Source organism: Macaca mulatta, chromosome 19 (genome assembly GCF_049350105.2).
Source record: "Macaca mulatta isolate MMU2019108-1 chromosome 19, T2T-MMU8v2.0, whole genome shotgun sequence".
Classification (NCBI taxonomy): domain Eukaryota; kingdom Metazoa; phylum Chordata; class Mammalia; order Primates; family Cercopithecidae; genus Macaca; species Macaca mulatta.
The window spans coordinates 5,766,750-5,791,431 of record NC_133424.1 but is presented as its reverse complement, the minus strand read 5'-3'; the positions used below and the strand labels follow the sequence as shown (position 1 = coordinate 5,791,431).

Here is a 24,682-nt window from a genome sequence, read left to right as displayed (position 1 = left end):
TATAAGATGTTACTGGCCGGGCGCGGTGGCTCAAGCCTGTAATCCCAGCACTTTGGGAGGCCGAGATGGGCGGATCACGAGGTCAGGAGATCGAGACCATCCTGGCTAACACGGTGAAACCCCGTCTCTACTAAGAAATACAAAAAATAGCCGGGCGAGGTGGCAGCGCCTATAGTCCCAGGTACTCGGGAGGCTGAGGCCGGAGAATGGCGTGAACCCGGGAGGCGGAGCTTGCAGTGAGCTGAGATCCGGCCACTGCACTCCAGCCTGGGCTACAGAGCGAGACTCCATCTCAAAAAGAAAAAAAAAAAAAAAGATGTTACCATTCGGGGAAATTGAATAAAGGGTACGCGGCTTTTTTTTTTTTTTTTTTTTTTTTTTTTTTTCTGACTCTCTTGCTGTTGCCCAGGCTGGAGGGCAGGGGTGTGATCATAGCTCGCTGCGCCTCGACCTCCCAGGCTCAAGCGATCCTCCCACCTCAGTCTCCCAAAGTGCTGGGAAGACAGGCGTGAGCCACTGCGCCTAGCCATCTCTACATTATAACTGCCTGTGAATCTACACTGCAAGGTAAAATTTAATGAAAATGAACGATGACTGAATTGACCCCCACACTGCGGAGACACCAGTGCAGAGGGTTTGCATTTAGAAGTCAGCCCTGGCAAAAGCTGGTAGCTCCTAGCACTGCCCAGAGCGGGATGGGGCCCAGCCACCTATCTGAGCCTGCCAATCTCAGAGGCCGCTCAGCCGTCTCTGCCGCCGTTCCTCGCGTGTTGTCTCAGAGAACCCATCTCCCTAGTCTGTCATCTGCAGATCTGTCTCCCGCACCAGGCTGGGTGCCTCCTAAGACAGCGACTGCTGGTGCGTTTCTCTGTCTCATCTTGTATGATGCCTGACTCAGCAGTTGATGAAAGTCGAAGCGGCTAACGACGGGCACATATCACAAACTCACTGCGAGGCACACCTCGGCTCCACATGACCTCACTGCGTCCCTGGAAGCTCCTGTGGGGCTGGCAAGGGACAATGTCTGCCCCAGAGCTGCCTGGACCGAGCACCCCCTCCCTTTCCCGCTGTGCCTCCTGCATCCCCAGAGGGCTCGGGACACCAGCGTGAATGAATCAAAGAACCCCGAATGCCCCAACGTGTGGTCGGCCGGGTATCTTCGTTTCCCTGCCTGGTGACACCCCTTCCTCGTGACAGTCAGTGTGCAGAAAAGCGGTTTTCGGCCGGGCACGGTGGCTCACGCCTGTAATCCCAGCACTTTGGGAGGCCAAGGTGGGTGGATCACAAGGTCAGGAGATGGAGACCACAGTGAAACCCCGTCTCTACTAAAAATACAAAAAATTAGCCAGGCGCGGTGGTGGGCACCTGTAGTCCCAGCTACTCGGGAGGCTAAGGCAGGAGAATGGCGGGAACCCGGGAGGCGGAGCTTGCAGTGAGCCGAGATCGCACCACTGCACTCCAGCCTGGGTGGCAGAGCGAGACTCCGTCTCAAAAAAAAAAAAAAAAAAGTGGTTTTCTTCTGCTGGGGAAGGGACTGAGGTGGAGGAAGCTCGTGGGTGCTGGCTGTGCAGGTTATCCGGGCAGGTTATCCATCTCTGGGTAAACGGACAGCAGCTGGTGTATAACTGGTGCGGATGGAGCCTAAGGTGGCCCCACAGCCCCCACCTCCTGGTAACCATGCATTTGTGGGCATTTCTCCCCATAAAAGTATGGGCAGGACTGTGACTTAAACCTAACCCATAAGAACACAGCAGAGCTGACGGACTGTCGCTCAATGCTCTATATCTCACTAGCCGACTAGCTGAAGACCTCCCTTGCTGGCTTGATGTCAGTAGCCACATCAGAGGGGCCCACGGGGCACGGAACTGCAGGCGGGTCCTGGGAACTGCAGGCAGCCTCCAGGAGCCAAGTTAAAAATAAATGAAGCCCCCATCCTTCAACCGCAAAGACGTGGATTATATCAGCCACCACGAGAGCTTGGAAGGGGTTGTATGACTCTGTTCTCGTGTTGTTAATAAAGACATACTAAATAATAAAGACTGAGTAATTTAGAAAGGAAAAAGGTTTAATGGACTCACAGTTCCGCATAGCTGGGGAGGCCTCACAATCATGGTGGAAGGTGAATGAGGAGCACAGGCACATCTTACATGGCAGGAGGCAAGAGAGTATGTGTAGGGGAACTGCCCTTTGTAAAACCAGATTGGCTGGGCGCAGTGGCTCACGACTGTAATCCAGCACTTTTGGGGGCTGAGGTGGGTGGATCACCTGAGGTCAGGAGTTCAAGACCAGCCTGGCCAACATGGTGAAATTCTGTCTCCACTAAAAATACAACAATTAGCTGCACGTGGTGGTGGGCACCAGTAATCCCAGCTACTTGGGGGGCTGAGGCAGGAGGATCCCTTGAACCCAGGAGGTGGAGGTTACAGTGAGCAGAGATCGTGCCACTGCATTCCAGCCTGGGCAACAAGAACGAGACTCCGTCTCAAAAAAAAAAAAAAGAAAAAAACGTTAATCACCAGCATTTAAAAATCAGATTCCATATAATAATCCAGATAATTTGTTTCTCAGAAAATCTCAGGCTCAGAATCGCCCCTAGCAGAGAATAAATACCAATTCCACACCACACCCGAGTAATGCCGTGATGGCCCAGACTCAGTCTTCCACAGCCTTCCACTGTGAAGTCTTCCACAGCTTCCACAGCCCCAGCCACTCTCCTCCCTCCACTGCAGCTCACTGACCTCCCTGCCGGGCCACAGATGCACCATAAATGTCCCAGGACCGTACTTGGAACGCCATTGCCAAGATGCTCATGTTTATAGACAACATGTCATGGGCTATCACTTGGCCACAAAAAGGAAGGAAACTCCAACCAGGCTACAGCCTGATGCACCTCAAGGACATCATGCTCAGTGACATCAGTGAACAGATGCAAAAGGACAAATCCTATGTGATCCCATTCCTAGGAGGTCCCCCGAGTCGTCAGATTCACAGAGATGTAAAGTAGGATGCAGGGATGTCAGGGGCTGGGGAGTGAGCATTTCATGGGGTCAGAGTTTCAGTTTGGGAAAAGGACAAAGTAGTGGAGACGGCAGAATAACAACATAAATGCGTTTAATGCCACTGAACTGTGCACTTAAACATGGTTCAAACGGTAAATTTTCGACCAGGCACAGTGGCTCATGCCTATAATCCCAGCACTGTGGGAGGCAGAGGCGGGCAAATCACTTGAGGTCAGGAGTTCAAGACCAGCCTGGCCAATATGGTGAAACCCAGACTCTACTAAAAATATATATATATAAAAATTAGCCAGGCGTGGTAGCAGGCACCTATAATCCCACATACTTGGGAGGCTGAGGCAGGAGAATCACCTGAATCTGGGAGGCAGAGGCTGCAGTGAGCCAAGATCATGCCACTATACCCCAGCCTGGGCGACAGAGGGAGACTCAGTCTTAAAAAAAAAAAAAAAAAAAAGGCCGGGCGCGGTGGCTCAAGCCTGTAATCCCAGCACTTTCAGAGGCCGAGACGGGCGGATCACGAGGTCAGGAGATCGAGACCATCCTGGCTAACACAGTGAAACCCCGTCTCAACTAAAAAATACAAAAAACTAGCCAGGCAAGGTGGTATGCGCCTGTAGTCCCAGCTACTCGGGAGGCTGAGGCAGGAGAATGGCGTAAACCCGGGAGGTGGAGCTTGCAGTGAGCTGAGATCCGGTCACTGCACTCAGCCTGGGCAACAGAGCAAGACTCCGTCTCAAAGAAAAAAAAAAAAAAAAGGTAAATTTTCTGTTACATCTATTTTATCACACACACACACACACACAAAGAAGCAAGGGAGAAAGAAGAGGGTCTGCAAAGTTTTTCTGCAAAGGGTCAGACAGGAAGGATTTTCAGCTTTGTAGGCCACATAGTCTCTGTTACAACTATGCAACTCTGACCTTATAACACAAAAGCAACCACAGGTAGTAAGATAAAAATGGGCGTGACTGTGTCCCAATAAAATTTTGTCAAAGCAGGCAGAGGACCACAGCGGGCCTGTGGACTGCAGTTTGCTGACTCCTAAGCAGTGTGGTTTTGTAAATATGGTTATGAACAGAATGCCCCCAGAAAGCTGGTAACAGTGATGTCGCCAAAAAGGGGAACTGGGTGACCAGGCAGAGGAGGGGGAATCTTCATGTGTGGTCTTGGGTACTTTCTGAATTTTGACCCTGTGAATGGTACCTATTCACCAAATTTGAAACAAACAAAAGAGAAAAAGCTTGAGGCCGGGCGTAGTGGCTCACGCCTGTAATCCCAGCACTTTGGGAGGACGAGGTGGGGGGATCACAAAGTCAAGAAATCAAGACCATCCTGGTTAACACGGTGAAACCCCGTCTCTACTAAAAATACAAAAAAATGAGCCGGGCGAGGTGGCGGGCGCCTGTAGTCCCAGCTACTCGGGAGGCTGAGGCAGGAGAATGGCGTGAACCCAGGAGGAGGAGCTTGCAGTGAGCTGAGATTGTGCCACTGTGCTCCAGCCTGGGCAAGAGAGTGAGACTCTGCCTCAAAAAACAACAACAACAACAACCACCAAAAAAAAGCGAGAAAAAGGAAGCTTGACAACTCTGCCTGTCAGGGCCCGGCGGTCAGAGACGGTTCCGTGGGCAGAGGCACTCGGGGCCCAAGGTGGTCGGTCTTAGAAAGATGCTTAGCAGGGAGCAAGACCAGACCCCAGAGGGGAGGCAGGAAGGCCAAGCCGGAGCACACACAGCCTGGCTGGACGGCTTCAGAGCCAGTCCGGGGGCCCCGGGAGGGGCTGGGTGGCCGGAAAGGGAGGAAAGGAGAGAGGGAGGACTCGCCCCAGGATGCGAGGCTCACCCGAGCACCACGTTGGCGTAGAGTTCCCGCGCCGTCCTGGTCTCACGCTTCCTGGAGATCTCCGCGTCGTACCAGAAGCCCCGCTCCTTGGGGTTGTCGGGGTTGTAGTTGAGCATGACCACCTGGCCCACCTCCAGGTCCTGCCACTTGATGATGGTGCGGGCGCGCGCTCGGACGTCCCTGGAGTTCATCTGGACCACGCCGTTCTCCGGGTAGCTGGGAGGAAAGCCCCGGCCTTAGATCCCGTGGTAAGACCAAACCTCGTTCCCTCCATGGGAAACAAGCCGAAGTGGGGCCGGCCCCTCCCGACAGTGTGCAGAGACCCCCCCGACAGTGTGCAGAGGCCCCTCCCGACAGGCTTATTTGCTGGTGTTGAGAACACGCAGGTATATTAAGGTACATTCCAGGTACAGAATTATTATGGGTTGCCCGTGTCCCCTGCAAAAAGAGGTGTTCAAACGCGGATCCCCAGTACCCACAAATAGTTGTTTTTGGAAATAGGGTCTTTGTAGGTAGAACCTTTGCAGATGAAATCTTATTAAGATGAGATCACACCGCAGTAGGGTGGGCCCCAATCCAACAGGACTGGTGTCTTTAGAACAAGAGGAGAGGCCGGGAGCGATGGCTCAAGCCTGTAATCCCAGCACTTTGGGAGGCCAAGGCAGGCGGATCACCCGAGGTCAGGAGTTCAAGACCAGCTTGACCAACACGGTGAAACCCTGTCTCTACTAAAAATACAAAAATTAGCCGGGCGTGGCCGGGCGCAGTGGCTCACGCCTGTAATCCCAGCACTTTGGGAGGCTGAGGCGGGCAGATCAACTGAGGTCGGGAGTTCGAGACCAGCCAACATGGAGAAACCCCATCTCTACTAAAAATACAAAATTAGCCAGGCGTGGTGGCGGGTGCCTGTAATCCCAGCTACTCGGGAGGCTGAGGCAGGAGAATCGCTTGAACCCGGGAGTCGGAGGTTGCAGCGAGTCAAGATCGTGCCATTGACTCCAGCCTGGGCAACAAGAGTAAAACTATGTCTCAAAAAAAAAAAGCAAAACATAAACAAAAACAAAAATTAGCCGGGCTTGGTGGTGCACGCCTGTAGTCCCAGCTAATTGGGAGGCTGAGGCAGCAGAATTGTATGAAACCGGGAGGTAGAGGGGGCAGTGAGCCTTGTATGCTGTTAGGAATTTGAGGGTGGGGCCCCAGATCCTGATTACCATCTCGAGATAGTGCCAAGCTCTGGCCTGAACACCCGCAGCCAAGGACGCACGTCTCAGAGCCTGAGGACCCAGGCCCGCCCACCTGCCATGACTCACTCGTCGTATTTCACGTGGTAAATGACGTCCGCGTCCTCCTCCAGTGCGGGGCTGGACGTGGAGCTGCAGGGTTCGTCCCGGGAGGGGGCCTTCCGCGTCACCCTGACCACCTGCGCCTCAAACCACGCTCCCATGTTCGTGTCCCGGGCATCGACGTACTCGTTGACCTGTGAGGAATGAGGGAACTCTGGTATCCCAACGGGGTAAGGAAAACTGACGGGAGACCACCTTGGTTCTCGGACGCTGGGATGCTCTGGAACCAGGGCACAAACTCAAATGCCCACAGCGAGGTTTCTCCTCCCCGGCTGGGAACCCAGGCCCGTGAGAAACCAGCCCCAGCAGGGGTGATGGGGATGCGGGGCCAGGGGCCATGGACTGTCTTCACAAAGGCCCCTGCAGTTCTGCTTCAGCCACAGCTGCTAGAAGGCTCTGAGAGACCAGAGCTGCCCATTTGTCAAGAGAAGCTGGAAATCCAGGCAGGGCATCATGGCTCACGCTTGGAATCCCGACACTTTGGGAGGCCAAGGCAGGTGGATGCTTGAGCCCCGGAACTCAAGACTAGCCTGGGCAACATAGTAAGATCCTGTGTCTACTAAAAAATAAAACAGACTGGGTGCGGTGGCTCACACCTATAATTCCAGCACTTTGGGAGGCTGAGGCAGGAGGATCACTTGAGGCCAGGAGTTCAAGACTAGCCTGGCCAACATGGCGAAACCCTGTCTCTATAAAAAATACAAAAATTAGCCAGGTGTGGTGGCCCATGCCTGCAATCCCAGCTACTCAGGAGACTGAGGCACGAGAATTGCTTGAACCCAGGAGGTAGAGGTTGCAGTGAGCTGAGATGGCACTACTGCAGTCCAGCCTGGGCAACAGAATGAGACCATGTATTAAAAAAATAGGCCAGGCGCGGTGGCTCAAGCCTGTAATCCCAGCACTCTGGGAGGCCGAGGCGGGCGGATCACGAGGTCAGGAGATCGAGACCATCCTGGCTAACACGGTGAAACCCCATCTCTACTAAAAAAAATACAAAAAACTAGCCGGGCGAGGTGGCGGGCACCTGTAGTCCCAGCTATTCGGGAGGCTGAGGCAGGAGAATGGCGTAAACCCGGGAGGCGGAGCTTGCAGTGAGCTGAGATCCGGCCACTGCACTCCAGCCTGGGCGACAGAGCGAGACTCCGTATCAAAAAAAAAAAATAAAAATAAAAAAAAATAATAATAATAATAAAATTAGCTGGGTGTGGCGGCACACACCTATAACATCAGCTACTCAGGAGGCTGAGGTGGGAGGATCACTTGAGCCTACAAGTTCGAGGCTGCAGTGAGCTGTGATCACTCCACTGCACCCCAGGCTGGGCAACAAAGTGAGACCCTGCCAAAAAAAAAGAAAGAAAGAAAAGAGCTGGAAACCCAGATCTTTCTGTGACAATTCCTGATCTTACATGGTGGCAGCAAGTTCAGAAACGTCACAGCCACTGCAAGCTTCACAGAGAAAACACGTGCAAGCCCCCACACAAGACTCTGCTCTAGAGGTCCACAAAGGAAGCCCAGGGCACTGTGTTCCCCTCAGGGAATGTGCAGGAAACCACCCCTTGGCCATTTCTCCCCAGCTGGAGCTGGAGAGGGGCGTGGGAAGCCCCTCCCGTGGCCCCTGGGTATGCAAAGATCAGAATGGCAGGGAGAATGTCCAACCCCAGAGCAGGTGCAGAGGGGAGGCGCACCTTGTACAGCCCCATTTCCGTCTCATCCCACATGTCCTCGTCGGCTGGCCTGCTGTCAGTCTCGGCGGCTGCCTCGCCGTGGGTGGAGGACTTGTCCGACTCACTCTGGCCCAGGCAACAGCCCGAGTCGGTGTCGGAGAGCTCGGAGTCCCGCTCCTTGGCGCTGTGGGGGAGCACGAGGCTCTGGCGGACCAGGAGCTGGATGGTGTCATTCAGGCGGACCTCATAGTCGAAGAGGGTATGGCCGTCCTCCATCTGCAGGGACACCAGAGGCAGATGCTGTTCAGCCACCAAATGCCAAGTGGGCATCTGTGGGCACCAGTCGTGAACCAAGCACTATGTCCCAGCACTCGTTGGGGGGCAATCTGCATCAGAGTAAAGGGCCATGATACCTGGACCATGCCAGGGGGCTGTCCCGCTCACAGGTGGCACCCCAGTCCCTTCCCTCAGAGTCTCAGGCCCCTCTAGCGAGGGCTTTTGGCACCACATGCAGGACACACCCAGGAGCACAAAGCATCATCGCAGGGCACTACGCATAGCATACATGGGGATCTCGGGAGTTTTCCCTGATACTTCGCGTTTACGGCAGCTTTTGTGACAGTGAATGTGTGTCACCTCTGTCACTGGTTCTCAACCAAACACGCCTCAGACGCCGGGGGATGCTGGGCCATGTCTGGGACATTTGTGGTTGTCGCCACTGGGAGAAGCTCCTGGCATGGAGTGGGTGGAGGTCAGGAACCCTCCTTGGCACCCTGCAGTGCCCAGGACAGCCCCACTGTCCAGTGCCGAGACGGGGAGACCCTGTCCCACCTGAACGGCAAGAGGCACATGCCAGCATCCATGAGCTTCCTGGGTAAGGCTCCAGCGCCAAGCTCGCCCACCAGGGCACCTCCTCCAAGGCTCAGCTCCACCCCTTTGTGCGCCTTTATCCTGATGCCCTCATCCCCTGGGGCCTGTCCCCAGGCTGGCTCCACAGCCTGCCCCCCAGGTCACCTGACTCAGCAGGTATGCAAGGAGGAGCTCATCACCTGAGCTGTATCTGGCTGCTGGAGAAGCCGAGGCATTTTGTCAGAAGCCGCCCATCCACACTCCAACAACCCCCAACAAGGACCCCTCTCCCGGTGGTTTCCCATCTAGGACCCCCTCCCAGTGGCTTGCCATCTAGGACCCTCTCCCAGTGGTGTCCCATCTAGGACCCCCCTCCCGGTGGTCTGCCATCTAGATGCCCCCAAGGCAACAAGTTCCTCTCCCCTGACACTGCCATGCCAGGAACACCCTATAGTTGTGACAACCACAAATGTCCCCAGACATCATCCAGTACAGGGTGGGGGGGTATGACATCACCCTGGGTGAGACCCCTTGGTTAGGGATTCCACAGGCCTCCAAGAGACTCCTTATCCCATGATGCCTGCCCTACTGAGGTCCCAGGAGGCTGCACACATTAAAATCCACACACTGACAGGGAAGGGAGAGAGGGAGTGAATCCCGGGAGCTGGGGTCCCCCTGGTTTCCATCGTCTGCCCTGTGGGGAGTTGATCCTGTGCCTGGTGCAAGCAGGATTGGACTCGGTTGGTTTCTGTGTAATTAACAGAGGTTTCTCAACCTCAGCATGGCTGACATTAGGGCTGACCACTTGGGCAGGATGGGTCTCCCGCTCTGGGCACTAGACAGTGGGGCTGTCCTGGGCGCTGCAGAGGCACCAGAGCGTCCCTGGCCTCCACCAGTCATGACAACCACCGATGTCCCCCAGACATCACCCTGTGTCCCCTAGAGGCAGAAATGCCCTGGTTCAGGAGCGTTCTTAGGAAAAGGGAGGAGAGAAACATACATGGAATGTCAGCTCTTCCTCCTTCCGTCCCTTGGAGTTCCAAGGCCTGACGGCTGTTCAAATACAAACAGCATGGGGGTCACAGTGAAGGCCAAAGCCCTTCTCTGCAAGGCTTTCTTTCTTTGTTCACCAACAACCTAAGAACCTGATAAAGGCTGACTCATCTTTTCCAGAAAAAAAAAACATTTTTTTTTTTTTTTTTGAGATGGAGTCTCACTGTCGCCCAGGGTGGAGTATAGTGGTGCTATCTCAGCTCACTGCAATCTCCACCTCCCGGGTTCAAGTGATTCTTGTGCCTCAGCCTCCTGAGTAGCTAGGACTATAGGCATGAGCCATCACACCTGGCTAATTTTTGTATTTTTAGTAGAGACAGGGTTTCACCACATTTGCCAGGCTGGTCTCGAACTCCTGAGCTGAACAGGGAACGGGTCCACCCAACTCAGCCTCCCAAAGAGCTGGGATTACAGCATGAGCCATGGTACCTGGTCTGATTTTTTTTTTTCTTTAGAAAGGAGCTCGCTCTGTTGCCCAGGATGGAGTGCAGTGGTGCAATCGTAGCTCACTGCAGCCTCGAACCCTGGGCTCAAGCAATCCTCCTGCCTCAGACTGCTGAGTAGCTGGGACCACAGGCACACATCACCCATGCCCAGCTAATTTTTTTAGAGATGGGGTCTTGCTGTGTTGCCCAGGCTGGCTTTGAACTCCTGTGCTCAAGCAAGTGATCCTCCAGGATCAGAAAAACCCGTTTGAACATGTACACACCCACCCACAGCTACAAAGGTTTCAAGGGCTGCTCCAAAACCCACCGTGGACATCAAGAGCCCACCAATACCTGCTTCAGCCCTTCTGTTCTCCCAGCAAGCAGTGAATGCCTCCAACATGCTGGGCGCTGCCTGCATGCCAGGAGGAGGCTCAGGGCCGGCTCTCTAGCACAGAGCAGCTGGCTTCGGGGAGAGGTAACACGGATGGAGAGAAAGAGGCATGTCAACCTGTATACGCAGGTTCACACAGCATCACAACAGCCAGAGGGTGACAGCAACCCAGGTGTCCATCAGCAGGTGAGGGGACTGAGGCTGGGCACGGTGGTTCACGCCTGTAATCCCAACACTTTGGGAAGTCGAGCAGGGGGGCAGATCATGAGGTCAGGAGTTCGGGACCAGTCTGGCCAACATGGTGACACCCTGTCTCTACTAAAAATACAAAAATTAGCCGGGCATGGTGGCGGGTGCCTGTAATCCCAGCTACTCGGGAGGCTGAGGAGGGAGAATCACTTGCTTGAACCTGGGAGGCAAAGGTTGCAGTGAGCCGAGGTCATGCCATTGCCCTCACTCCAGCCTGGAGAAAAAGAGCAAAACTCTTGTCTCAAAAAAAAAAAAAAAAAAAAACAGCTGAGGTGGATCAACACAACGTGGCCATCCATGCATTAAAATATAACTCAGTCCAGGCGCAGGGCCTCACGCCTGTCATCTCAGCACTTTGGGAGGCCAAGGAGTGCAGATCACCTGACGTCAGGATTTCAAGACCACCCTGGCCAACATGGTGAAACCCCGTCTCTACTAAAAATACAAAAATTAACCTGGCGTGGTGGTGGCCGCTTGTAATCCCAGCTACTCCAGAGGCTGAGGCAGGAGAATTGCTTGAAGCTGGGAGGCGGAGCTTGCAGTAAGCAGAGATCGCGCCACTACACTCCAGCCTGGGCAACAGAGCAAGACTTCGTAAAAAAAAAAAAAAAAAACAAAACAAACAAAAAAAAACACACTATGAAGCTGGCTTTTTTTTAAAAAAAAAAAAAAAAAAGAGGGCACTGTGGCTCATGCCTGTAATCCTAGCACTTTAGGAAGCCAAGGGCAGAGGTGGGAGGATCACCTGAGCTCAAGAGCTGAAGACCACCCTGGGCAACATACTGAGACCCTATCTCTACTAAAAATAAAAAAAACTAGCCTGGTGTGGTGGTGCACACCTGTAATCCCAGCTACTTGGAGGCTGAGGCAGGAGGATCACTTGAAACCAGGAGGTGGAGGCCGCAGCAAGCTATGATCATGCCACTGCACTCTAGCCTGCGTGACAGAGTAAGATCCTATCTGAAAAAAAAAAAAAAAAAGGAAAGAAACCCATTTGAAACACCTGCCTGTTATATGTACTACAGTACGACTCCGGCCGGATGACATTCTGGACGAGGCAAAACCATGGCGACCGTAAGATGGTCAGTGGCTGCCCCAGGCTGGGGTCAGGAAGGCTAACTCGATGGAGCACAGGGGATTTTTAGGGCTGTGAAATGACTTCGTGTGACACTGTAACGTGAATACATGTCATCACACATCTGTCTAAACCATAGAACATGTAACACCGGCTAGGCACGGTGGCTCATGCCTGTAATCGCAGCACTTTGGGAGGCCGAGGCGGGCAGATCACAAAGTCAGGAGTTTGAGACCAGCCTGGCCAATACAGTGAAACCCCATCTGTACTAAAAATAAAAAAATTATCCAGGCGTGGTGGCTCTCGCCCGTATTCCCAGCTACTCAGGAGGCTGAGGCAGGAGAATCACTTGAAGCCGGGAGGCAGAGGTTGCAGTAAGCCGAGATCAGGCCACTACACTCCAGCCTGGGTGACAGAGTGAGACACTGTCTCAAAAAAAAAAAAAAAGAAAAAAAGACATAACACCAAGGGCAAGCCCTGGTGTAGAATGTGGACTCTGGGAGATGAAAATGACGCCACAAGCCGGGCGCGGTGGCTCAAGCCTGTAATCCCAGCACTTTGGGAGGCTGAGACCGGTAGATCACGAGGTCAGGAGATCGAGACCATCCTGGCTAACACGGTGAAACCCCGTCTCTACTAAGAAATACAAAAAAAAAACCTAGCCGGGCGAGGTGGCAGGCGCCTGTAGTCCCAGCTACTTGGGAGGCTGAGGCAGGAGAATGGCGTGAACCCGGGAGGCGGAGCTTGCAGTGAGCTGAGATCCGGCCACTGCACTCCAGCCTGGGCGACAGAGCGAGACTCTGCCTCAAAAAAAAAAGAAAAAAAAAAAAAGAAAATGACGCCACAGAGGGCCATCGATTGTAACCGATGCACCGTTCTGTGGGGGAAGCTGACGGTGCAGGCGGCTGTGCCTGTCGGGGCAGGGGGTCTATGGGAACTCTCTGTGCCTTCTGCTCAATTTTGCTGTGAACCTAGAACTGCTCTAGAAAATAAAGTTTATTATTTTTTTTTTTTTTTAAAAAGGGGCTAGGCACAGTGGCTTACTCTGTAATCCCAGCATTTTGGGAGGCCAAGGTGGGCAGATCACTTGAGGCCAGGAGTTCGAGAGCAGCCTGGGCAACATCGCCAAACCCCGTCTCTACTAAAAATACAAAAATTAGCCAGGCATGGTGGTGGGTGCATGTAATCCCAATTACTCGAGAGGCTGAGGCAAGAGAATCACCTGAACCCAGGAGGTGGAGGTTGCAGTGAGCCGGGATCTCGCCACTGCACTCCACCCCGGGCGACAGAACGAGTCTCCGTCTTAAAAATAAATAAATAAAAGAGAGACAAGTTAAGTGCCCCCAGTATCACTGGGGCAGGGAAAGCAGCACAGGACAAGCCACACGGAGCTCAGAGGGATGGACAGGGCACTCATCTGCATCCGGGCCAGCACCTCTGTGGCCAGGCACAACCCCCTTGCCAAAGCTGACATTTGGGGTGGGGTCGCTCTCTGGAGTGGGGCCATCCTGGACCCTGCAGGGTGCGGATCAGTACTCCGGGCCTCCATCCACTCCACGCCAGGAGCGCCCCTGAGTCATGCATGTCCCCAGACATCCCCCAGCGTCCCCTGGAGGGGAGAATCGCCCACAGTGAGCACCCAAGCTAGAGCGGCCCTCACGTGTGTCCGAAGACCACGTGCGCAGAGGGGCAGCTGCTCGTCCTGTGTTTCCAGCAGCGTTATTTGCCAGAACAGCGTGGGCATCCTGAGCTCCAGCCAGCGGGAGCACAGCTCAGCTGCGTGGGGCAGCCAGGGACAGCCAGGCAGAGGGGCCTCGGCACACGAGGGAAACCAGCCCACTGCAGAGGGCGGAAAACACAGTCCCAGCACCACCAAGATGGAGGACCAGTCGGGGGTGCAGCCCTGGGCAAGGGGCAGCCTGGAGAGCAGGCGGCCAGCACGGTGGCTGGGGGCCAGCAGGCCAAAAACCAAGTGACCTGGACAGCAGAAGGCGGCAGGAGGAGCGGACGGAGCCAGGAGGGGGCCAGACGGTCGGACTCTGTCCTGCCGGACTCAGACAGAGGACAAGTCCGGGAGGAGCGAGACCGAGGAGGAGAGGCAAGGGCGGCAGAGTCGAGTACGGAAGCAGGGCCGATGAGAACTGGCAGCGGGTGGGCAGGGGGGCAAGGGCTATAGACTGGGCAGACAGGAGGGATCCAATGAGGGGCCCTGGCCAGGCTAATGGGCAGCCCCTGACGCGCAGGAGCAGCTAGGGGAGCCAGGCCTGCAGTCCCAGCCCATCCCCTCTCATCTGTCACTAAGGACAGCATCCATGCCACCCTCGCTGGGCCTGACAGGCCGCCCCTCCATGACTTCAGCCCTTCCTGCATCAGAAAGGTAAGGTGGACAGAAGCACCTTGCTTAGCATGGGCTACGTAGGAGGGAGAGGAAGTGTCTCCCAGTACAATGGTGTAGACAGGGGCAAATGAGGCAGGGAAGTGGGGATGGAGCCTGACCCAGGCGGGCACCAAACTCTGACTCCAGAATACGACTCACAAGCTGGCTGGGCAGCCTCCTGATGCCACTTCTGGAACATTCCAGAAGGGACCCATAGCAGGCAGGAGGAAGCTTGGTTATGGTTAAGTTCTGACTCCACAGGTGAGAGAAAACACGGTAAGGCAGTCATTGTTCTAAAGTTATAAAGAGTCAGGCATGGTAGCTCATGCCTGTAATCCCAGCACTTAGGGAGGCCGAGGGCGGGTGGATCAACTGAGGTCAGGAGTTCAAGACCAGCCTGGCCAACATGGCAAAACCCCGTCTCTACTAAAAACACAAAAAATTAGCTGGGCGTGGTGACAGGCGCCTGTAGTACCAGCTACTCGGGAAGCTGCAGCACAAGAACTGCTTGAACCCAAGAGGCAGAGTTTGCAATAAGCCAAGATCATGCCACTGCACTCCAGCCTGGGCAACAGAGCAAGACTCCATCTCAAAAATAATAAATAAATAAATAAATAAATAAATAAATAAATAAATAAGTACATGAAAAACAAAAGGCTGGGTCTGGTGGCCCATGCCTATAATCCCAGCACTTTGGGAGGCCAAGGCAGGCAGATCACTTGAGATCAGGAGTTCAAGAACAGCCTGGCCAACATGGTGATACTCCATCTCTACTAAAAATACAAAAATTAGGCCAGGCGTGGTGGCTCAAGCCTGTAATCCCAGCACTTTGGGAGGCCGAGACGGGCGGATCACGAGGTCAGGAGATCAAGACCATCCTGGCTAACACAGTGAAACCCCGTCTCTACTAAAAAATACAAAAAAACTAGCCGGGTGAGGTGGTGGGCGCCTGTAGTCCCAGCTACTCGGGAGGCTTAGGCAGGAGAATGGCGTGAACCTGGAAGGCAGAGCTTGCAGTGAGCTGAGATCCAGCCACTGCACTGCAGCCTGGGCGAAAGAGCGAGACTTTGTCTCAAAAAAAAAAAACATATACAAAAATTAGCTGGGTGTGGTGGCGCACGCCTGTAATCCCAGCTACTCAGGAGACTAAGGCAGGAGAATCACTTGAACCCAGAGGCAGTGGGCCAAAATTACACCATCGTACTCCAGCCTAGGTGACAGAGCGAGACTCTGTCTCAAATAAATGAATAAAATAAATAAATATGGCCACGCATGGTGGCTCACGCCTGTAATTCCAACACTTTGGGAGGCCGAGGCAGGTGGATCACGAGGTCGGGAGATCAAGACGATCCTGGCTAACACGGTAAAACCCAGTCTCTACTAAAAACAAATACAAAAAATTAGCCGGGCGAGGTGGCGGGCGCCTGTAGTCCCAGCTACTCAGGAGGCTGAGGCAGGAGAATGGTGTGAACCCGGGAGGCGGAGCTTGCAGCGAGCAGAGATCGCACCACTGCACTCCAGCCTGGGCGACAGAGCAAGACTCCGTCTCATAAATAAATAAATACAAATACAAATAAAAATCAAGTTTTTAAGACTTGCCTTGGCCGGGCGTGGTGGCTCACGCCTGTAATCCCAGCACTTTGGGAGGCCGAGGTGGGCGGATCACAAGGTCAGGAGATCGAGACCATGGTGAAACCCCGTCTCTACTAAAAATAGAAAAAATTAGCCGGGCGCAGAGGCGGGCGCCTGTAGTCCCAGCTACTCGGGAGGCTGAGGCAGAAGAATGGCGTGAACCCGGGAGGCGGAGCTTGCAGTGAGCCGAGATTGCGCCACTGCACTCCAGCCTGGGCGACAGAGCGAGACTCCGTCTCAAAAAAAAAAAAAAAAAAAAAAAAAAAAAAAGACTTGCCTTGTATGTGGTCAGTTTCCCTAAGCACTCCTTGTGGCCTGAGAAGAATGTGTTTTCTTTCTTGCTGGGTTCAGATTCCATCCATGTCATTACGGTAACCCTGTTACTCATTTTGTTCAAATCATCTATATCTTTATCAATTTTCTTTTTCTTCTTAAAACAGGGTCTCCCGGCCGGGCACGGTGGCTCAAGCCTGTAATCCCAGCACTTTGGGAGGCCGAGACGGGCGGATCACGAGGTCAGGAGATCGAGACCATCCTGGATAACACGGTGAAACCCCGTCTCTACTAAAAAATAGAAAAAACTAGCCGGGCGAGGTGGCGGGCGCCTGTAGTCCCAGCTGCTCGGGAGGCTGAGGCAGGAGAATGGCGGGAACCCGGGAGGCGGAGCTTGCAGTGAGCTAAGATCCGGCCACTGCACTCCAGCCTGGGTGACAGAGCGAGACTCCGTCTCAAAAAAAAAAAAAAAAAAAACAGGGTCTCCCTCCCTGTTGCCCAGGCTGGAGTGCAGTGGTGTGACCATGGCTCACTGCAACCTCGACCTCCTGGGCTCAAGCGATCCTCCCGCCTCAGCCCCTCCGAGTAACTGGGACTATAGGCATGGACCATCATGTCCAGAAAGTTTTTTGTGTTTCTTGTACAGACAGGGTTTCTCCATGTTGCCCATGCTGGTCTCAAATTCCTGGGCTCAACTGATCCTCCCAACTCAGCCTCCCAAAGTGCTGGGATTATAGGACTGAGCTACCCTGCCCGGCATCCTGACTGACTTTCTTTTTTTGTTTTTTGAGACAGAGTTTCACTCTTGTTGCCCAGGCTGGAGTGCAATGGTGCAATCTTGGCTCAATGCAACCTCCACCTCCCAGGTTCAAGCAATTCTCCAGCCTCAGCCTCCCGAGTAACTGGGGTTACAGACCTGCACCACCACGCCCAGCTAATTTTGTATTCTTAGTAGAGATGGGATTTCTCTATGTTGGTCAAACTGGACTTGAAATCCCGACCTCAGGTGACCCATCCGCCTCGGCCTCCCAAAGTGCTGGGATTATACGGCTGAGCCACCGTGCCTGGCATCCTCTGACCGATTTTTTTTTTTTTTTTTTTTTTTTTGGAGACGGAGTCTTACTCTGTCGCCAGGCTGAAGTGCAGTGGCATGATCTTGACTTACTGCAAACTCCACCTCTTGGGTTCAAGCGATTCTCCTGCCTCAGCTTCCCGAGTAGCTGGAACTACAGGCGAGTGCCACCACACCTAGCTAATATTTGTATTTTTAGTAGAGATGGGGTTTCACCATGTTGGCCAGGATGGTTTCGATCTCCTGACCTCGTGATCCACCCACCTCAGCCTCCCAAAGTGCTGGGATTACAGGCGTGAGCCACCGGGCCCGGCCCTCCTGACCGATTTTCTATCTGCATGATCTATGAGCCACTGGGGAAGATGTGCTGAAATGCCTGTACCTATGATGTCTGTGTTACAGTTACAACATCTGTAACCTGCTTCAAAATGATCCAGTAGGAGCCGGTATGGGGGCTCACATCTGTAGTCCCCACTGCTTGGGAGGCTGAGGGTCGCCTGAGCCCAGGAGTTTGGGGCTGTCATGCAAAATGATCACATCTGTGAACAGCCACTGTGCTCCAGCCTGGGCAACACAGCAAGATCCCATCTCTTAAACAATCCAGTCAGGTAGAGGTAAGTGGGTAGGGTAGAAATGAGCAAAATGAACAAGATCTGACACAGCAGACGACTACTTCAGAGGGTGATGGGTACATGGGACTTTTTTCTTTTTTTTTTTTTTTTTTTGAGACGGAGTCTCGCTCTGTCATCCAGGCTGGAGTGCAGTGGCCGGATCTCAGCTCACTGCAAGCTCCGCCTCCCGGGTTCACGCCATTCTCCTGCCTCAGCCTCCCGAGTAGCTGGGACTACAGGCGCCCGCCACCTCGCCCAGCTAGTTTTTTGTATTTTTTAGTAGAGATGGGGTTTCACCGTGTTATCCAGGATGGTCTCGATCTCCTGACCTCGTGATCCACCCGTCTCGGCCTCCCAAAGTGCTGGGATTACAGGCTTAAGCCACCGTGCCCGGCAACTTTTTTCTTTTCTTTTTTTTTTGAGACGGAGTCTCACTGTCACCCAGGCTGAAGTGCAGTGGTTCAGTCTCGGCTCACTGCAACCTCTGTCTCCCGGGTTCAAGCAATTTTCCCGCCTCAGCCTCCTGAATGGCTGAGAGTGCAGGCGCATGCCAGCACACCCGGCTAATTTTTGTATCTTTGGTAGAAATGAGGTTTCACCATGTTGGCCGGGCTGGTCTCCTATCATTGACCTAGTGAAGTTAAATGTTCCTATTAAATGATACCACCATAGCCCTAACTCAAGGTCTACTACTGTGCCTAGTAAAAGGAGTGACTTAATCTAAAACCCACTTGCCATTTTTGGCAAAAGGAAAATCATTATTAGAAAAGTTAAAATGGGCCGGGCACAGTGGCTCACACCTGTAATCCCAGCACTTTGGGAGGCCGAGGCAGGTGGATCACGAGGTCAGATGGAGACCATCCTGGCTAACGCAGTGAAACCCTGTCTCTGCTAAAAATACAAAAAATAGCCGGGCATGGTGGCAGGTGCCTGGAATCCCAGCTACTCGGGAGGCTGAGGCAGGAGAATGGCATGAGCCCAGGAAGTGGAACATGTGGTGAGCCGAGACCACACCACTTGCACTCCAGCCTGGGCGACAGAGCGAGACTCTGCCTCAAAAAAAAAAAAAAGTTAAAATGGGGCTGGGTACAGTGGCTCACGCCTGTAATCCCAGGTGTGATTTGAGAGGCCGAGACAGGAGGATCACTTGAGTCCAGGAGGTGAAGATCACCTGGGCAACATGGCAAAACCCATCACTACAAAATTTATCTCTAGTCCCAACTACCTGGAAGGCTGTGGTGGGAGGACTGCTTGAGCCCAAGAGGCGAGGGTTGCAGTGAGTTGAGATGGCGCCACTGCACTCCAGCCTGGGAGACACTGATACCCTGTCTCAAAAAAAATATATGAGGTCAGGAGCAGTGGCTCAGGCCTGTAATCCCAGCACCTTGGGAAGCTGAGGCAGAAGGATCATTTGAGGCCAGGAGTTCAAGACCAGCATGGGCAACATGGCAAGACCCCATCACTACAAAAATGTTTAAAATTCGCCAGGTGTAGTGGTATACAGCCTATAGTCCCTGCTACTTGGGAGGCTGAGACAGGAGGATCACTTGAGCTCAGGAATTCGAGCCTGCAGTGAGCTAAGATCGTGCCACTGTACTCCAGCCTGGGCAACAGGGCAAGACCTTGTCTCAAAAAAAAAAAAAAAAAAAATTAGCCGCGCACGGTGGCTCACGCCTATAATCCCAGCACTTTGGGAGGCCAAGGCGGGCAGATAACTGGATGTCAGGAGTTAGAGACCAGCCTGACCAACATGGGAGAAACCTCATCTCTACTAAAAAATACAAAATGAGCTGGGCATGGTGGCGCATGCCTGTAGTCCCAGCTACTCGGGAGGCTGCGGCAGGAGAATTGCTTGAACCCGGGAGGCGGAGCTTGCAACGAGCCGAGATCACGCCACTGCACTCCAGCCTGGGCGACAGAGCGAGACTCTGTCTCGAAAAAAAGAAAAAAAAAAAAAAAAAAAAATGAAAACTTAAGACTAAAAGCTCGGCCGGGCGCGGTGGCTCAAGCCTGTAATCCCAGCACTTTGGGAGGCCGAGGCGGGCGGATCACAAGGTCAGGAGATCGAGACCACAGTGAAACCCCGTCTCTACTAAAAATACAAAAAATTAGCCGGGCGCGGTGGCGGGCGCCTGTAGTCCCAGCTACTCAGGAGGCTGAGGCATGAGAATGGCGGGAACCCGGGAGGCGGAGCTTGCAGTGAGCCGAGATCGCGCCACTGCACTCCAGCCCGGGCGACAGCGTGAGACTCCGTCTCAAAAAAAAAAAAAAAAAAAAAAAAAAAGACTAAAAGCTCGCTGCACCCCCCACAGCCGCCCACTTCCTACCCCTCGTGCCATATTCGGGGTCTCTCTTTCAGGGCGCCGAACGCTGCCTAGCGGCACAGCAGGGAAGATACTAAGAGCCTCCGGGTTTGAGGAGTGGTGGTTGTCCAGTTGGCTTAGAGACAGCAACTTCCGGGATAGAAACCAGACGTTTAGGAGCTCAGCAAGGACCGTGTAAGTCTCGAACCAAGAGGGACCTCCAGCCGGAAGACAGAGCGCCTGCAGAGGCCTGACGGGACCCGGGGGGAAGGAAGTAAGAAACTGCTCTGCCTTCCTGGGGGGCAGCCACAGCTCCTGCTGGCTCGTCTCAGCGCCTCGGCGGCAACCTCAGGTGCGGGCAAGACAGACAGACGGAGGGAGAGAGGGGAGGAAGCAAAACCAATGCGGGAGGATCCCAGACACAGAGGAGACAGGACCCACAGGTGGGGGAGCGGCGGTGGCGTGGACAGCACCACGAGGGCATCCCAGCACACAGGACGGGCAGAGGGCTAGTGACAGCGGAACTCCGTCCTTCGACCTGGCCGGGTCACCGCTGAGACACTAGAGCAGCGCTTCGGAGGTCAGTGAGGTCAACATGACCGCCACCAAGACACTACCATCACTGTCACTGCCAGTTTCCCTCTTGAGGTCTCAGGAGGGCACAGGGGCATCTTTGGAGGCTGCGTCACCAGGGACGGCTCCGCCATGTTGACAGCTAAAAGAGGGGGCACGTTGGCCGGGCGCGGTGGCTCACGCCTGTAATCCCAGCACTTTGGGAGGCCGAGGTGGGCGGATCACAAGGTCAGGAGATCGAGACCATGGTGAAACCCCGTCTCTACTAAAAATAGAAAAAATTAGCCGGGCGCAGGGGCGGGCGCCTGTAGTCCCAGCTACTCGGGAGGCTGAGGCAGGAGAATGGCGTGAACCCGGGAGGCGGAGCTTGCAGTGAGCCGAGATTGCGCCACTGCACTCCAGCCTGGGCGACAGAGTGAGACTCCGTCTCAAAAAAAAAAAATAATTAAAAAAAATAATAATAAATAAAAGAGGGGGCACGCTTGTCTTCTTGTGCTTTGAATTTCTCAGCTTTCAATTTATTTGTTTTTTTTGTTTGTTTTTTTGAGACAAAGTCTCACTGTGTCTCCCAGGCTGGGGTGCAGTGGTACAGTCTTGGCTTACTGCAGCCTCTACCTTCCAGGCTCAAGTGATCCTCCCACCTTGGCCTCCCAAGTAGCTAGGACTACAGGCATGCGCCACCACGCCTGGCTCATTTTCATGATTTTTTGTAGAGACGGGGTCTTGCTACATGACCCAGGCTGGTCTCGAACTCCCAACCTCAAGCGATCCTCTTGCCTCAACCTCCCAAAGTGCTGGGATTACAGGCGCGAGCCACCATGCCTGGCCTCAATTTTTAACACAGTGACAACCGACAGACAGAATCCACACAGACACAGGCTCCTGGGGCTCTTGGATCATTCTGGAAGATGTAAAGGGGTCCTGAGATCCGTTTGAGAACCCCTGACCTGGAAGGACGCCAACACGGCGCACCTAAGTATCTGTTCCAACACATTCCACAGCAGCATTCTTCCTAGCCAGAAAACCCGGACACACCAACTGAGGCTGGATCAAAGTGTGCAATCTAATTGACCAACTATGTCCCCAGGGACAATTCTGGCCTGCACCTACTTTGTTTTGGTTTTGTTTTATGTTTTTTTTTTTTTTTTGAGATGGAGTCTTGCTCTGTCGCCCAGGCTGGAGTGCAGTAGTGGGACCTCAGCTCACTGCAACCTCCACCTCCCAGGTTCAAGCGATTCTCCTGTCTCAGCCTCCTAAGTAACTGGGACTACAGGCATGCGCCACCACATCCACCTCATTTTTGTATTTTTAGTAGAGACGGGGTTTCAGCATGTTGGCAGGCTGGTCTCGAACTCCTGACCTCAGGTGATCCACCTGCCTTGGCCTCCCAAAGTGCGGGGATTACAACCATGAGCTACCGCACCAGGCCATACCTGTTTTTATAAATCAAGCTTTATTGGAACAAAGCCACGCCCACCCATTTACCGATTGTCTACAGCTGCTCCGGGGCCACGACAGCAGCGGTGAGTAATCCTAACAGAGGCCGTGCACTCTAACAGGGAGCCCTCCTGGGGGAGGGATGCAACAGTGGGTGGGAGCTGGTGGTGGGGACCCTCCCTTCTGCAGCCAGAAGGGCAGGCCTCTGCAAGGGGGCTGTCCAGTGGGGACACCCAAGGCATCACTATGACAAGTGACCCTTGCAAGGCCATTCCTGGGCCACCATTTCAACTGAGGCATCAGACTGACTCTAATCCTACCTTTGAGGCATGGAAGTCTCAGGATATTTGTGGTTGTCATGACTGGTAGGGTAGGGTGCTCTGGCATGGAGTGGGTGGAGGCCAAGGACGCCACTCAGCACCCTGCAGTGCCCAGGACAGCCCCAGCCAGAGGATGACCTGGCCCCAAACAGCCACAGTGCAGAGCGGGAGAAGCCCTGTGCTAAGAGATTTATTTCACTTTCATTGTGAGCCCGGCACGGGGCTCACTCCGCCCTTCACATTCATAATCTCATTGAATTCGCACTGCGCTACAACGTGGTGGGTATTAGCCCTGTCTAAAATAAGATGATGTGGGAGCTGGCGAGTCTCTGGCCAGGGATGCTGAAAAGATTATGTACAGTGCAGTGTGGTACCTGAGCAGGTTAAAGGCGCCACGAAAGACAGCTATTGTTATTTTGATGTGCAGCCAAAAAGAAAAAAGACTGGGGGATGGGGAGCTGCAGATGCCTCTCCGTTGCCTACGCTGGGCCGCCCGCCCAAACTCACTGCCCTCAATCAGCTCCCTGCCTTCCCACCCATCAAGCGACATCACTGCCACCCTATTCGGCCCAAGTGAGGCCACCACAGATCCTCCATATTCCGAGACAGACCCAACTCTGTTCTGCTCTGGGGTCTCCATCAACTTCACCGTAGACCTTGGGCTGCTAGGCCAAGTTTCTTCAAACAGGACAAAAAAGGACTGTGAACACTCTAGAACATTCTATAAGGACAACGGCCCATTTGCACCCACCGGGAACTGCGTTGCTTTCTCTCACATTAGCCTGGGGGCCTGCAGACTTCACGTGGTGCTGGGAGGTGCTGCTGTGTGCCTCTGTGCCCCCCTCCCTCCACTGTCCAAACCTCCCTGCCGCCAGCTCACTTTCCGAGCCGTCCAAGTGGGGAAACTGCATCACCTCTCTGGGGCCCAGAAGACAGAAGCAACGACACGATCTCTTAAAGCTACTGCATGGGGCCGGGTGCAATGGCTCCCGCCTGTAATCCCAGCACTTCGGGAGGCCAAGGGGGGTGGTGAATCACCTGAGGTCGGGAGTTCGAGACCAGCCTGACCAACATGGAGAAACCCCATCTCTACTAAAAATACAAAAAAAAAAAAAAAAGCAGCCAGGCATGGTGGCGCACACCTGTAGTCCCAGCTACTCCGGAGGCTGAGGCAGAAGAATCGCTTGAACTCAGGAGGCAGAGGTTGAGGTAAGCCGAGATCATGCCATTGCACTCCAGCTTGGGCAACAAGAGCGAAACTCCGTCTCGAGAGAAAAAAAACTACCGCATAGGGAACAGCCACAGGGTAAGGGAACAAAGAGGCGGTTATGAAGGTTACGTAGGAACACGGAATCTTTTCATAACTACCAGAGCTGACCTGGGAGACGAAATTCAGTGTTCAGAGCCCAGTCTCAGAAACCAAAATCTCAGGTTCCAATCCCAGCTCCCTGTTCAGTCCGGGTGAGTTCCGGTAGAGCTAGGGCCGGGTATCATCACTGCCAACATCCTGACAAAAGCACAATGTACGTTGGCTGGGCACAGTGGTTCACACCTGTAATCCCAGCACTTTGGGAGACTGAGGTAGGTGGATCACCTGAGGTCAAGAGTTTGAAACCAGCCTGGCCAACATGGTGAAACTCCATCTCTATTAAAAATACAAAAAATTGGCTGGGCGCGGTGGCTCAAGCCTGTAATCCCAGCACTTTGGGAGGCCGAGACGGGCGGATCACGAGGTCAGGAGATCGACACCATCCTGGCTAACACGGTGAAACCCCGTCTCTACTAAAAAAGTACAAAAAAATTAGCCGGACGTGGTGGCGGGCGCCTTTAGTCCCAGCTACTCGGGAGGCTGAGGCAGAAGAATGGCGTGAACCTGGGAGGCGGAGCTTGCAGTGAGCCGAGATCGCGCCACTGCACTCCAGCCTGGGCAACAGAGCAAGACTCCTTCTCAAAAAAAAAAAAAATACAAAAAATTAGTCAGGCGTGGTGGTGGGCGCCTGTAATCCCAGCTACTTAGGAGGCTGAGGTAGGAGGATCGCTTGAACTTGGGAGGTGAAGGTTGCAGTGAGCCCAGATGGCACCACTGCACTCCAGCCTGGGCAACAAGAGTGAAACTCCATCTCAAAAAAAAAAAAAAAAAAAGAAAAGCACAATGTATGTGTCTAATTAACATAAGTGT

The 24,682-nt window shown here is 53.7% G+C and overlaps 1 protein-coding gene across 4 annotated transcripts in view; it reads right to left on the bottom strand.

The window, feature by feature from the left end:
• UHRF1 (ubiquitin like with PHD and ring finger domains 1) overlaps positions 1–24,682 on the bottom strand; it is a 58,931-nt gene that overhangs the window by 28,971 nt on the left and 5,278 nt on the right. For all 4 annotated transcript variants that reach the window (XM_077979379.1, XM_001083134.5, XM_001082762.5 and 1 more), the window contains 3 exons: positions 7,882–8,136; positions 6,164–6,330; positions 4,854–5,069 (listed from right to left, as the gene is read on the bottom strand). In XM_077979379.1, coding sequence (XP_077835505.1) covers positions 4,854–5,069; positions 6,164–6,330; positions 7,882–8,136 — 638 coding nt within the window. The remainder of the gene's footprint in view (positions 1–4,853; positions 5,070–6,163; positions 6,331–7,881; positions 8,137–24,682) is intronic.